Source organism: Coturnix japonica, chromosome 9 (assembly GCF_001577835.2).
Source record: "Coturnix japonica isolate 7356 chromosome 9, Coturnix japonica 2.1, whole genome shotgun sequence".
NCBI lineage: Eukaryota > Metazoa > Chordata > Aves > Galliformes > Phasianidae > Coturnix > Coturnix japonica.
In genome coordinates, this window is record NC_029524.1 from 14,084,854 (window position 1) to 14,100,391 (window position 15,538).

Genomic DNA, 15,538 nt, shown 5'->3' on the forward strand with positions numbered 1-15,538 from the left:
ACGGTAGCAATGTGAGCAACGCGTCCTCTATAAAGTCCAGAATGTGATACTGCTACACACCTATGGGAGAAATCTTCATTAAAGTCTTCTTTTAATCTTCCCATGACATCTTTTTCACAGAGCGGAACTAAACTGCCATACTTCTTCATAACTTCATCTAGGAATACTTTAAACATACCAGAAAAACGTAAGTGCAAACATGTAAGAAACCCTCTAAGTTACGTGCCCAACAAAGCAGTCATTTCTTTCAAGCACGAGCAGCAGTCACTCTGCACCCAACAGACACGCAGCACCACACATGGCATTTATATACTAAAAAAAACCTAATCCTGAATTGGCAACATTAAATAAAAGCGGGGTGAAGGGAGGAGGACAAAAATAAAGAGGCAGAAATCTGATCGTTCAGCTTTACAGGAAAAGATCAGACCCAGTTCTCACCATATACACACATATCTACATCAAGCTAATTATATCAGTACCAAGAGGAGAATCCAGCCCACTGCCTGTTTCAATTAGCATCATAAGTAATTTTACCACAACATGAAAGGATATCGTTTATACGCAACAGTTTTCACTGAAAAGCCAATATCTTCTCCTTATGGTACGCAGAACGTGCCCTGGTCAGCACTGTCTGCAGTCTGTTCAGCTCCTCTGCTGCCATCACTGCCATTGGAAAGAATGCCAGTCTGTCAGCAAGGTTAACTCATTTACTCTGTATCCCAGGGATGGTATTTAAGGCCACAGACAACCATGTCAGCTTGCCTTTGTCTGGGAAAGCACCGGACAACCACAGGAGCAGAAGGAAAAGATATTAATTGGAAATTAATGGAGGGGGTGAATAGTGGAGGAATTAAAAAAATCAACCGCCCCCCCCCAAAAAAAAAAAAAAAATCAACTAGGAAATAAATATATATATTTTTTTTCCTCAGACCCCAGACTGGAATAGTGGAGACACAAATCTCATCCAAACATCCAAAACTAATTAGAGAATGAAAGAAAATAGAAAACACAATTTCAACACTTAGTAGCAAACATGAGGGGGAAAAGAAAAGACCAAGTTCTCCAGCTTTCTGCAAACAAGTTTTCATCTGCAGCAGAAAACATGTTCTACGTACAGAAGGAAAGCTGGATCTGAGAACACAGTCCAGGGCAACTGCACCAATCCAAACTGCAGTACTTGTCTCAGGCCAAGGTGTAATGGGAGAGGGCATCCCTGGACTGCAATAGACACCCAGTTCTCTGCTTAACGAGGCATCTAACAGCTAATGACATTCTGTGGAAACTTTCTAAGATCAGGATGGGAAAAAGCAAGATGAGAAACATCTGAGTGAATGAAGTGTCTGGAGAAGACCACTAAGCACAGAACAAGAAGGAAAGGAGGGAGAACAAGAACAAAACACAGAGACAAGAGGAGCAGTGAGGATGCAGCAAGAAATACTGTGCAACAGAAGGAAGGGAGGCTTGTGGAGGGAGATCCCACAGCAAGGATGCACCCTTAATGAGGAGATGTCCTTTCTTACAGCTCTGCCACGTGCTTACCTGCAACTTCTATCCCTTGTAACTTAGGTCTGATATAAGATCGTACAACCGTAAAAGACAGGAGTTAGAGTCCTGCTCTCATCAGAAAGCACTGAATAACATTGCTCATTAGCATCCACAGCCAGCTGTCATAGAGACATTCAAAACTCAAGAGCATCCTAAGACATCTCCTTCATGCATATCCTACAACTCTTGCCAGGTCAGCAGCATCTTTCAGGGATGTAGGAAATTGTTCACAATGCTCCTATGGAGGCAAGAACTCATGTACAGAGTCACACCAGAATCAATAAGTTCTTTGTAGGTTTTCAGCTGAGAGGACCCAGAAGTGTGAACGTACACGTAAGGCAGACCTGGCATCACAGCTCAGAGAAGAGCCCTGAGCCATGTGGAAAATGCAGAGCAGTCCCACCTACTTTTATTGATAAGCCAGGTAAAAGCTCCCTTAAAATTGTCTAGTATTAAAAACCTGAGTCCATTTATTGTCTTTTCTTTTTCTGAAAGCCTCCCATGAACAAGATGGGAAACATGACTATCAGACTTTAAAACTTTAACTATCACCCCAATCTTGGTCCTCGGCTGTTAGAGAAGGACTACATCCCTTTTTTTCTGCTGGACAAACTTTAAAACTCCATTGCAGAAGTGCTCGGCTCAATGTGGTACAGCAGTTTCTCTCAGTTTCTTACTCAGTGCCTGGTTCCTACTGGATTACATCAAGCCAGTCATAGAGAAACACACCCCACATTAACTTGCAGATACGGAAAACTAAGCCATCTTTTGAGGTCCAACTTGTCCTATACATTTTGCTTTGGGGATTCAATTGCAAGTTTCCAGGAGGCAAGAGAGAATCCAGGTGAGGCTAAAAAGCAGGACAGACAAAAGACAGCACATCAAACTCTCCCTCTAACACTAGCTGACACCAGCTCCAGCTTCATGGGAATTTACAAGGGCAATTCCTCCAAAGGAAGACTTTAGTTACCAGAACTGAACACTATATTAGTGGCACTGGGCACTGTAACACATTCACTTAGTACTCTTACTACGGGTGTAGTATGCTGGTATATATAAATAAGACACTGATTACTATTCTTAGTATGGTCCACGTTAGATGCTATCACATACTGCACGCTCAGCACTGACTAAAAAAAATCCCTAAACCTTTTTGCTAAACCTGCACTCCTGAAAGCTGAGTCCTGCCCTTTTAAACTAACATAAGACGAATGAAGAAGATTCATTAAACCTCCTTCACTAACAAGCATGGAGAGAACCTCCGCATGATTAAAACCTGCAATAATGAAATTACATGGTTTAGTTTCAGTACACAACAGAGCAAAAGATGAGTGGATAAGACTGTAGAGAAGTATCAGAGTGCTGTGTGTTCTCGAAAACCAAGTTAGGAGTAATAATTTACAAGCATGAAAAAACTGGATATTTTAACCTCACACCATTGGGTTTAAGAACCATGTGATAAAAGACTTTTTAAATGTCCACCAATACTTTTTCCCAAAGACCCCAACCAAATCACATTGCATTCTCTAAAATCAGAGGCACTATTCAACCATTCCTCAAAAACCTTGCCAGCTAAGCATCAGTTTGGCCTTCACTCACACAGCTCTCCTCTCTAAACCCTCATTTCATTAAGTATTACACTCAGCACCTCTTCCAACTCAAAATAAGAAGCCATTTTAACAAAGGAATTAAAACAACATTAAACTCCACGACACATCCAGCAGTTTTCAGGAACTCTTGGAAGCAAGCCCTAAGATGTGTAAAAAGATATACCACAAAGCCACGCTGCCAACTGCTCATCAGCCACACGGGAAGCTTTCTGACCATTCTTTTTGCCTCCCTTCCGAGTTCCTGATTTCAGTCCTGTGCTTCCTGGTGGAGGCTCCTCAAGAGGACTCTTACAGTATGGGTGATCGAGGAGCTTTGCACTAAAAATGTCCAGGTTCAAGGAGCCCTCCACTTCCATTTGGTTCGAGCTGTCCGCATTTTGTGCCAGCTCCATGGATAAAGGTCCATTTGCCAAATTGTCACTGACATCAGAATCCTGCAAGGAGGATTGTAACAGTATCATTCCATCTACACCCATAACCTCACTCTGTTCTGCATTATCTTGACCCAAAACCGCAGTATCTTTTGCTACCACACCGATCAGAACATCGGAGCTGCAATCCTCTGCTGGAGCCTCGCCGATCTCCACCTCGTGCCCAGTCTCTGCCTGCAGAGAAACTCCAGCTCTCAGTTCTGGCAGGACGGTGCCGGCGCTGCCTTCCTGCCCCCCAGCTCCCAGCTCCTCGGAACGCAGCTCAGCACACAGCGCTGTGTCCTGCACGTGGTCACTCTCAGATGTGGGCACTTCGTTCTCCTCACCCGAAGATGTGGGTGTGTTATTGTTCATATCTGATAAGCTGTACTGATTCCAAAGACAGTTACTTTTAGATTTCCAGCAGGAAAACCAATCACACAATCCACCTTCCAAATCCCGCCGGAGCGTTTCTCGATGGTCCCTCGTCACTTTCTTCACCCACCTTGGCTTAATTTTTCTCAATTTGCAGGTTTTGCCTCTTGCTCGAAGTTTTGGGGATTTTATAATTCTATACCGAAACTTCACCATAGAAAGTTTCTTATGCATCATAAATAAAGATCTCTTTTTTACATTATTATGGCTAAATTTGGACCTCTTTACAGTTGTCAAGGGGCCACAAGTTCCATTCCACTCCTTTTGCAACAGCATTTCCTTTTATAGTTGTTTAAAATTACCAGGACTGTGTTGCCCGCACCATTATTGCTCTCCTCCCCACCATACACAAAACCACCTTTCTTTACAGGTAACGCAGCACCATGCTGTGTACCACACCAGACACAATGAACGTCACTAGAGATGCTGTTAAGAGGAGCGCCAGTTTCTAGTTCTTTGTCCAAGGGATCTTCGCTCTGAAAGGATTCATTGTTGAGTTTTCTTACTGCTTCTCCATACGGGCTTTCAGCTTTGAGACTGGGACAGGAACTTTTTGCCCTCAGTATTTTTGTAAGGAAAGCTCTATGGTTCAACAGTAGGTTTTTGATAAGTTTCTGCATTTAGCTGCACATCAGGAGCCCACCTGCTCTGGAGCTCAAGTGCCCTCCTTGTGCACTGCAGACTTCTGAACAGTTTATTGTGATTTAAGCTCACAATTAGCCGAGTGCTGTCCTTCCCTCTCAGCTAGGAAGAATTCCTTTTGGAAGCAGCGTTTCTCGAGCTCCCCAAATCCAGCAGTCCATCTTCTAGACAGGACAAGCAACTGACTTATTTTCACAAGCAAATTTCTTCCATGTTTTTTCATATTTCTGCTTCATCGTGATCTCACAAATCAGCTGAAAGAATAAAGGAAATGATTTCAGTTATCTGTACCGTGATGCAACAGTAGAAAATTCAGGCACAAATTCCCCAGGCAACGTAATGTAAAATTCCACCTACCCTCCAAACACAATCCCACCTTCCCCAGGACATGCTCTCAAACACCAAAATAAAATAAAAGAAAATAAAAAGCAATGGTTGCAGCGGCTTGATGTGTAAACAGGCTCATCTCATTTACCTCCCCCTGAGGCACAGCCACAAACAGGCAATCCCCATGCAGCCCACGCTCCCTATATGTAATTTCTGACTCTCTGGCCTTAGGTTAAATCTTGTTCAATACCCATGCTGCAAAGCAAGCACAGTTAACTAACTTGCTTCTAAAGGCTTCTTCAGAACAGGACTTTGAAGCCCAAGTTAGGCAACAAGTGAGTGCACATACCTGATTCCATCACCACTGTACAAAGAGAACACTTATTCCTGGGCAATAAATGTTAGCAGTGCTCTGAAGGCACTTCACACACTCACAAAAATCTTTATCCCTTAAGGGACCAGCAATGTACTGCCACAGAAGAAATTCTGATGTTCTGACTCTATAAAGCATGACACAGCTTATGTACTCTGTGAAGTGGTTCCTCTGTATTTACATTAACAGCTCACTCCATGAAGCAAAGCCATCAGCTGCTATAACCAGTGTTTATCTTTGCATTAACAAAGCAGAACGCTAGTTAATCACCTTGAACTACCTTTTCCCTCTAAAACTTGCGCCTCAAAGCGAGCCCTATATCTCAGACTACACAAGAGTGTAAAGCCTCCATGACAATATCCATCCATCCTCACTGCACAGCTCACAGTTATGGACTCATTAGCTCAAAGGCAGAGGCACCCAGAGCACAAGGAGAAGGCATCAGCCAGGCATGACATGGGATGGCTCATGCAAATTGTTCTAGCCTAAGTACAACACGCACTGTACTTCTGAATGCTTTGTATTTGTCTCAGGTTCAGAATGGACTCTGACCCCTCCCCTAACCAGCTGATTCTGACATACAGGCCAACATCACGAGTTTTTTCATGGCCACATCCAGCTCAAGAATGACAAGCATGCATCATCTAGCTGAAAATAAAGCATTACCAACTGGACTTTAAAGGCAAACAGAAACACCGGGCACCTGCAAAACCAGGTATTTAAAGTCAGACTTGAGAAGCTCTTCTATATTTTTCACTCTGCTAATCTCACGTACAAACAAAAGGAGGCAACTTTTGACTTATTTGCCTTTTTGGAGCTGACGGGGACCAGAAATGCTGAGAGGATAAAGAACATCACTGAGCACTAAGGTAAGCTATTCCCACAACACAGAATGGAGCTGGGCTATTTCCATCAATGGAGGTGCACAAAACCATACAGCTTTATAGTATAAATGCTCAGTGGGGCCTGGATCTTTTGTAACCCTCTGTGGATCAGCACACAACTTAGTTATCATACAAAATCTGGTCACGGCATCTCTTCAAGCCAATTTGCTCATACTTGCTCCTCTAACATTTACGTATTACTCGGCATTACCTCCAGCTTATGCTTGCTTTTACACTGCAAGCTCTACTTGTCAGTCTGTTGATATATGCTACCTCCAAAACATTCCTCGAGCGGCCCCAGTGAGCAGCAGCCAAACCACACTGCTGCAAGGACAGCGTCTTCCAGCCACACTTCCATCCTGCAAAACAAACAACCCAGCAAACCGCTGTGTGCTCAGCACAGCCACGTGCACACCGGGCTTCTGCTGGGCGGCTGGTGTCCAGCACAGCACATCAGGTATCAGTGTCACCACTTCCCAGTAACAAGAAGAACCTGAGGCAAACTGGAATCGAGAGGGAAGAGGGGAGCCACAGTTTCAGTGTAATCGATTGCAGAAACAATCGACGTAGCTCATTTGTACACAAGCGTCACAAAATCCAGCTGCCTGAGCTGCAGCAAGGGGAGATGTTAGGAAAGCTGCTCTGCCCACTTGTTCTTCCTCTTTCCATCATAAATTAGATTAAGACATTATCACTTGCATGACTAACAACACTTCACGTTTGTCTGTGGCACATACACCAATTTTTGCACATTAAAAGTTTCTCTGCATGAAAAAGTTTCTGCTTAAAAAGAAAAACCATTTAATCCAAGTAAACCTTTCCTGCCCCCTGCTCTCCCTCTCCAAACACAATCAGTTTTAAGTCTGTATCCCTCTTGAGCAAAGGCCTCCAAGAAAGCAGCTAATCCCAGGCCTAGGAGCTGAAACAGTTCCCTTTTCTAATAGCCGCATTACTTGAAGTGACAAAAGATAATCCATAAGCAAATATTTCACTAGAAGATGCTGCTTGAAGAACTTACTTTCCCCTCAGTGCTACTGGAGTATCACTGGTTCTACTTGGCAGCATAAGTCAGCAAGGCAAAGGCACAGCTGAAATGTGTGCTGCTAGGAAAGGAAGTGAAAGGAAAGGAAGTGAAACAAAAGAAATAAAGCAAGGCAAAGTGTAAGGGCCTGATGAAAAAGTCACTTCTCAGCCTATTACATCCATCCAGCAGGGATGGAAAACTGTGGAAGTCAGGACACTTCCACCACTAGAAATCACTGGGCTTGTACAAGCCAGACACTTGCTATACATGAATGCTGCCAGGAGTTATGCCAGCAAGGTCTTAAGAAAAGCCCCCCACACACACACCTCCCTCAGATCACATGTGAAAGAAATTTACCTGTGACAGCCCTCAGCCTTCAGCTGTGTTTGACAGGCCACCGATCCAATATTAAAAGGCACCATCTCTTTTGCATGGGACAAAGAGAGCCCTGAACAGTTCAGCTTTGCATCAATAGTGGACTCTGGTTATCAATTTGCTCTGGACTAAAGTATTTTCTGGGAGCTGCTCACCACTTCCCTTTCCAGAACAGAGAATTATCCCAAGAGCTCTTGTAACTCACCAACATGTCAACATGACATCAAAGCAGCTTAAAACACCTGCACGAATCAGAATGGAAGGCCCCTGACCCTGCAGTCAGTTATCAAGGCAGAGCAGATACATGTTGCACTTTCATAAGAGCAATTAACAGCACTCTCTGCTTGCAATCCTATAGTTACAGCTTACCTGAAAACTTACATGGTTGCGGCTTTAAGTGCAATCAGATACTGGGAAAGATATAATGTATTCACTTCTCTCACCAACTTTAAACCTGCTATGGTTCTACTTCATCTTTAGAGTGCCATCACAGGTTTTGGTGTTGCTATTCAAAATGTAGACAACACTTGAAGAGCATCAGAAATGTAACCAATGCAAACAGCAATGCAAACAGCAACTGTGTTGCCTTCCATGGGCACCAGCAATGCACGCATCACCTACTCCCGTGGGAGGCAGCAGCTCTTGCAAGCAGGCAGTGAGCCCAGCCATTGCCATCAGACCGCAGCCATCAGGCAGGGCACAGGGCTGGGACAGGGACAGGCCCTGCCCACCCATAACAGAGTCCACAATCAGAAAGAGGAAGCCGGGCTGGTGTCTCTCTTGAAACCACGGCATGGCCATAGCTAACCTGATACGGTCAGGAGGTCTGAAACTACTCAGTATGCAGAAGTAACACAGGCCCAAGCTCTGGGAACTGCCTCCTCTTTCCTCTTTCTTTTCTGACCCACTCAGCACATTTCTGGGAGCTGCTCACCAAACACTCAGCTTTGTCCCCGAGGTGAAACAAACTGCAGGGAAATACATTCTGACAACACATTAACACCAGGCCGTACAGAAACTGCCAAAGTCCACGCTGACATGGGTTATCACAGCACACATGAGGAACTTCAGGCTGGGCCTCTTTCCTTCTCCATGGCTGCCAGGAACCAGCCCCAGATCACACTCAGTTGGCTGCACATCTGTTTCATTCATTGCTGGCACTTGTTTTTTTTTTTGTTTTTTTAATGATTTGCCTATGGCAGCATCCTCCTTTAGGCAAAACTAGGTTAGTACATCAGATTAAATAGCACGGATGAGAAATGCTATCAAAAGTCAGAGCGATGGAAGTGACGAAATAAATAAATAAATAAATCAAGATTAAAAGCCCCAACTGCTTGAGTAAAGCGAGGCACGAGGACACAAGTGCCTTTCGGCTCCCAGTTTTCGGACTGACTTTAAGGCATTGCCGCCAGCCCCGCGAGCAGCGCAGCGGCTCAAGGCCTATGGGTCAGGGCACAGACCCACCTCTACCCGCAGGGCAGCACAGCCGGGCCCGCAGCACGCCGCGCTATGGAGGCCGCAGGGAGAGCCCGCCGGGCCGGGGCCGAGCGGAGCGCAGCCCTGGGGCGCAGCAGGAGGCCGAGAGCCGCGGGGCGGAACAAACAACCGCGCGGCGATGGACGAACCCCGCGGCCCCGCCGCCCCCGGCCACGCAGCGGGCGGAACGCGACGGGCAGCGCCCGGACGGACGGACGGACGGCCCCCGCCTCACCTCGGCCGCGTCCCGGCCTCCACCACCGCCTCCGCCGCCGCCACACGCTGGGCCCGGCCGCGTTGCGCCGGCGCTGCCGCGTCAGTTCTGCGACGGGGCGGGGGGCACGAGCGGAACCGGCAGCGCGCCTGCGCCGGGACGAGAGGGGATGGCAGGGCTCGGGCTGCGGCCTGAGGGGCACCACGGCACCACATCATCCTGCACGGCACCACATCATCCTGCACGGCCTGTGCCGAGGGACGGGCCGAGCCGTGTGGGAGCGGTGCTGCTCCCGGCCCGTGCAGCCTGGCTGTGCAGGGGGGAGGTCGCGATTTTCTTCGTTGCGGGGAATTCCTCCAAATAAAACACGGAGGAGGTTTTGAGAACAGGCCCGTGTATCGGTTCTGTTGCACGAGGGGAACTGGTCAGTGATCACACCACACCCGTTGTGCTGTGGGCAATGCAGCATCCAGGCCACGTAACAAAGAAATAACAAAAGGTATTTAGAAGCCAATGCTGCAGCTCGCCACACGGTCAGTGCCAGACTAAGCTGCTGGCTTGTATTTGTTTGAGAAGCGTCCAGGCCAGCACTCATTAAACACACGCTTTCCTAAGCAGCAGTGTGCTCTTCCTGCAGCTAAATCCAGCCAAGAGGGGCTGAGTGCTTCCAGGGCAACAGGACGAGTCCTCTGGCCTCTGTGGAGCACACAGTAAATAGGGTGCGTGGTGCAGGGCTGGGGCTGTGACAGCAAAGCAGGAGCACAGCAACTGGAAAGGGGTCCCTCCCTGTTCATTGCAGCACTCTCTGCTCTTAGCACAGCCTGGCCCAAGCAGTCATGGGTGTCATCTGCTCCAGGCACTTGGGACACCTAAATGGGAGCCTGAGTTCATGAGATCCTCTTAAAAAATCATGGTTTCGCTTTTGAAATGTGGGTTTTTACGAGCCTTCTGGCTTTGCCTGTGAGGATCAGCCTCATTGCACATTTATGCTTCCTCTGTCCACGAGGCCTTAACAACTGGAAGGTAAGGTTCACAGATGAATAAGATGCCTGTAAACACGGTGGCCTTATGGAATGCACGAAAGACATGAGACGTGTAAAATGTAATAAATAAGTAAAAGCCAGAGTCGGCAATGCAGGCAGAAAGGACTGAATACCAACTGCACGGCTGTAACATTTTTGTGGCCAAACTTGCAGCCTCAGTGTTTTAATGATGGGAGGCTTTACTGCATTTAACGGAAGCCTGGATTTGATTCTTGCAGAATAAAAGGGCTTTTGAACACTCTGTAAATGCAGCTTCCTGACTTCATTGATCATCAACACAAACACAGAACTAAATCGCCTCCGTGAGCTGAAGAACAGCCCTGCTAATTCGGGCAGCAGTGAGCTCGATGGGAAGCAGTTGCTGGAAGAGGACGTGCAGCTTGAGCTGAACCAGTTGGCTGCTCTGCATCTCGTGCAGACAAGCACCAGCACAGCCAAGGTAAAGCTTCATAGGCCCGTGTTTTATTTGGAGGCTGCTCACAGTCGGTCTGAATTCACCGAAGAATGCAAACAGCCACATCAGGAACTCAGCAAAAGATTATTAAACTGGTGGGGCTTAAGAAGGAAAAAGTACTTTATTTCTTTGTTGTCACTGCCTACTTTCCTGTGTCTGAATAGGGATAAAATGAAGGACTACTCCAAAAGCACATTCCATAGCTTTGAGTTGAGATGGAAAGCCTGCACTGACAGAAACAACTTTACATCTCAGCACATACTTGCCATTAAAGCCATTGAAAGGATTGTTTTAAATTGCAATGAAGAAAACAAGCTTTAAAGAAGATACACTCGCAGCAAGTGAACTCTAAGCTGAATGCAGCTGTGGACAAAGGAGTGCTGGCTACTCTTTGGGCCATGCTCCAGCAAGACTGACGTTTCATGAGGTTGATCCTAGAACAGAGCATTATCAGGGGTGTGAAGGAAGCAATACTGCGACAGAAATACCCCCGAGTGCTCTGTGAGGAAGCATTCTGTCAGCACAACCTGGTCCCTGTGCCTCCAGCCCTGCCCAGCTGAGACAGAAAACCTGGAGTGCTTGGAGCAGCTCTGCTTTGTGCTGCCCTGCTCAGCTGCCCTATGTGCCAAGGATGAGCGCACGGCAGCGCTTGATAAGAAAAGATCACTCCAGCATATCTCAGGGGTGAATCTCCTAAAATTTAAGCGCTGACTTGTATCTTCAGTTAACAAAAGCAGTGTTTACACTTTCAGTTCAATAGACTTGATACAGATTAAGCTTTATATCACTACAGTTGTGTACTGCGCTGGCTTACTGTATTACACAGCAGTTCTGAAACAGCAAGAGGGCTTCGGCTGTGATCCCACATTGCTGTTTGATAGCTGCAAAACTCATTGAAGAGTCTGTGAAATTTCCAGCTGCTCATCTCACTGCATCCTGGTTACCTCAAGCAAGGGCTGGCCATGTAATTAACACATGTAGCAAACCTCTGCACTGGGTCTCCAGCAACCTGGTTTAAAAACAAACACTGAAAAAAAACCAAACACTTCAGAGCAGGCACCTCATGGCTGGTGTAGAGTGTGCTCCATGTCCTGCACAATTCATTCTAGGGAACTTCAAGCAGAGGTGTGGGCCTGAATGGGCATCTCTGATATTTCCATCACTGCAGGGTGAGTTTTCCAGTTCCTTCTCTATGACCATGACCCAATTATACAAATACAGTCAACTCTTCATGTACAAAAACCACTCCTACTTGCACATTTACTCAACTAAATTGTAAATATCCATACTTGCATAGTTATAACACTGACAAGGATTTCAACAGCTGTCCTTCCCTCCAAAATCCTTTTCCAGATTGCAGAGCAGGTTTCTGTTCCCAGTCCACTTGGCATGCAAGGCAGAACAGCCCAGACCTCTTCGGCCAGTGGCTGAAGTGAAGGTGCTCAGCACTGTGCTGAGGGATGACAAGCCACAGCCTGGGAGCTCAGCTGTGCCACTGATGTCTGCCCTCAAACAGGTGGGAGCAGCTGAGATCCAAACATTTCTTGCTGCTCACAGGGGGAATGAGTTCCCACACCTGGTGCTTCTCAGATCTCGCTCTGCAGGACACAGACAGGGCTGCTTCCCTGCCCTGCAGGTAAGAATTGAAAGCAAGGGGATTGAAGTCAAGAGGCCCCACACAGAACTGTGAAAGGGACTGCAGTGAAAGGAAGGTGCCCTTAACAGCGTTTAGCTTTGGATGTGAATACTTCTGTAATTGCATCTTGCTGTACGTCTGCACTGCTCAGACCAGAGCTCACTATGACCACGTACAAACTATATTTAAACTCGCTACTCCAGGTACCACGGGCAGTGTTGTCATGGCACCAGGCAGAGCTCACTTGTGAAACAGAAAATAGGCAGGTGTCTGCACTGCTCTGCAGCACACGGGGGCTGCTGCTCAGCCAGTTAATTAAAAGCTGGTTCCAGGTACACTTCTGCATGTTTAGTTAGGCAAGGGAACCAGCTGGGGAAGTTTCGTGCCTCCAGTCACTCTTTTTCACTCCTGTTTCTCTGTTCCCCTCCGCCTTCCCTCAGGGTATGCCAATACTACTGGCTGTGAAGCTCACTAGCAAATGAATGCTTGAATTGATCTACATGGGGGGGTAGGGTGGAAAAAGAATAAAAAAAGAAAGAAAGAAAAAAAAAGAACAAAAGAGAAGGGGGAAAAGGCAGCAATACCCCAAAGTTTTCCTCTGGAGCTGTGTGGGAGCACTGGGGCAGGAGGTAGAAATGGTCAAGGCTGGAGGGGCAAGGCAGGAATCCAACCACCCTTTAAAACGCAGAAATTATGTCAGTGCAAATTGTTTAACAGAAAGAATAAATGTGGTTTCTTCCAGCCAACTGTCAATATTCTTCATTAAGACGTGTTGGTTGTGTTCTCTCTAACAGTGACACACGGAGGGCAGGATCTGGAAGCAGTGCTGATGCACAGCATCCTACTAGTACATTCTGTCTTTTGCTTGGCAGCCAAATGTGGGACTTCCTTCTGATGCCACGCTGCCTTTCACTTACACTGAATTGTGAGGGGTTGTTTCGTCAGAAACAAAAGAGTGAAATGGAATAAGGAATAAACAAGACAACACTGTCACTGCGTTTGTTAAGAGCTGAAAGAAAAAGGGGCAAAAACCTCCTGCAGCAGAGACTTGATAATCACCTTCCCAAAAGATACTGTTATTGTAATTGCCAAACTCTGTAAAGCAGCATATAGCTGCAGTCATTGCAGCACTGCAATTGTCCATGAAGAAGAATGTGTAGTGTAGAAAAGAAATAAGGATGTTACCATCAGTGAAAAATCTTCATTATCGGGAGAGGCTGGAGAAGCTGAGATGATCTTCAAAGAGAAAGGAAAGTGCTGTAGGGGCATTTCTACATATTTTCAGGTCAGCGGAAGGGAATTGTGTTTAATACATTTTTCTTAGCCTGAAAGAATTTTAAACAACTAGAAGAGAATAAGATGAAATGGGGAGTTCAAATGGAAATCTGCAAGGGTATCAGTCTTTCCCAGTGTACCACCAAGACATTGACGCAATGTCATCTGGAGCCAGTCTGTTATAACTGAGGCTTTTGAAACATAATGAACTTTGCCATTTCAAATTAGTACTGACAAACAAAATAGCTGACTTATCTCTACTCAGAAATTACTCCAAGGGAAGAAAATGCAAGCAATTTAGCAGGAGACTTGGTGCTTACAGAAAGCATTTGTGATGACAAATTTGTTATTGAGATGTCTCTCTATTTTCTGAGTTGAAGTCACAAGTGAAAGGGGACATACTTGAACCCCAAGTAGGGGCCACTCCAGTTTGGGAACCTTTGAGTGATAGAGACAGGCATGGTTTGATCTGAGAATTTCAAGCGATCGGGCAGAAGACCAGTCCTTGGTATCCCCTCTGCTTCAGAGACATCAGTTCATACTGTGTCCTTGAATCATTTTCAAAGCCAGGCACACAGCACCCTGACCACACAGAGGGATGTAAAAGCATTCAGGGGCAACCTCTTTTTCCTTCCAGTCCCTGGAGAAGTTACAGAGAAAACCACATCTCACGGCAAATGGAGCTAAATCTCTTAGTGGAAAAGCCTTCTATATAGTGAGTACCTTCAAAACAAATGTGAATTCTCACACACTGCTAATGTCAGATGAGAAATTCCTGTGCAGGGCTGAGTCCCAAGTGAGTAACCAGCCTTATTAGCTCGAAGCATCAGTTGTTGGCATTTGAAAGGTATCCGGTGTGGCTGGCCCATCATTAATGACTGCAAACACTTGAACTTCAAACTGACAAACAAAAGTTTAAGTGCGTAGATTGTTGCTAATGGCTGAGCATTGAGATGGAAAACTGTTCATTAAAGGACTCCATCGTATCTTCCAATATCTGTAGGAACCCAAAAACTTAACCAAAACAAAACCCTGCAGTATTTCTGTACCCTGTACAACCTTACTGCCCAGACTTCTTTAGTGAACTGCCCCTCCGGTGGCAAGCCATCCTATCTAGTTTAAATAAGAATCTCTAGCTGGAGAAGCCATTCTTTCTCCATTTACTAGGTGGACCCAGAAGGATGATGCTTAACCCTCACGCTGAGCACAGCTGCTGGCTGAGCCCAGCCGAGCCCTGTAGCCAGACAAGCCCCTTCCAAGAGCACAGGTTCATTTCTGTCCTGCACAAAAAATATTTTCTTGCTTTAAGAAAACACCATGCGTATCATTCCAGACACAAATCTTGACTCACTCTTATTTGACCTAGTTGAGATTTTGAGTTGTTTTTGACATTTCTGCACTGCAGCACTGTCAGTCCATACCTGGAATAATGTTACAAAGATCAGGGCTCAAGAAGGGTAACTGTAAACATTCCCAGGGACTTTCATTGACAGTGATTTTGTTGCGATCCATCATATAATGCAATCTAGGATCTTTTAAAATGTGCTAGGTTGGCCAAGATCAGCTTAAGAAGAGGCAAACACCAATCACAGCTAGCTGCTGTTACATTGGAATGAGGATGGATTAACAAATAAGACAAAATCCAAATACCCCAGTGACCTGGAGGCTTGGTAAAGATTTTTGAAGTTCCTGTAGTTCTGGCAGTTGAATAATTATCCGTCTGCTGTTCCAGAAAATGTAATTAGTATTAGTAAACCAAATAAATAAGAAAATGAAAGACTTGAATATCTTAACAAAAGACAAGATGGCTATTCA

General features: G+C 45.8%; 1 protein-coding gene across 5 annotated transcripts in view; it reads right to left on the bottom strand.

Annotated features, from left to right (window-relative positions):
- Positions 1–15,538, bottom strand: part of SENP5 (SUMO specific peptidase 5) — a 46,015-nt gene that overhangs the window by 12,409 nt on the left and 18,068 nt on the right. Inside the window, exons 1-3 of one of the 5 annotated variants that reach the window (XM_015871707.1) lie at positions 9,337–9,456; positions 3,319–4,896; positions 61–166 (exon numbers count right to left, since the gene is read on the bottom strand). In XM_015871707.1, the coding sequence (XP_015727193.1) occupies positions 61–166; positions 3,319–4,276 (1,064 nt within the window). In that variant the 5' untranslated portion in view covers positions 4,277–4,896; positions 9,337–9,456. Of the gene's footprint in view, positions 1–60; positions 167–3,318; positions 4,897–6,008; positions 6,030–6,437; positions 6,571–9,089; positions 9,114–9,336; positions 9,457–15,538 lie in introns of those variants that run through there. The other 4 variants (XM_015871710.2, XM_015871708.2, XM_015871709.2 and 1 more) reach the window with 4 other exon arrangements.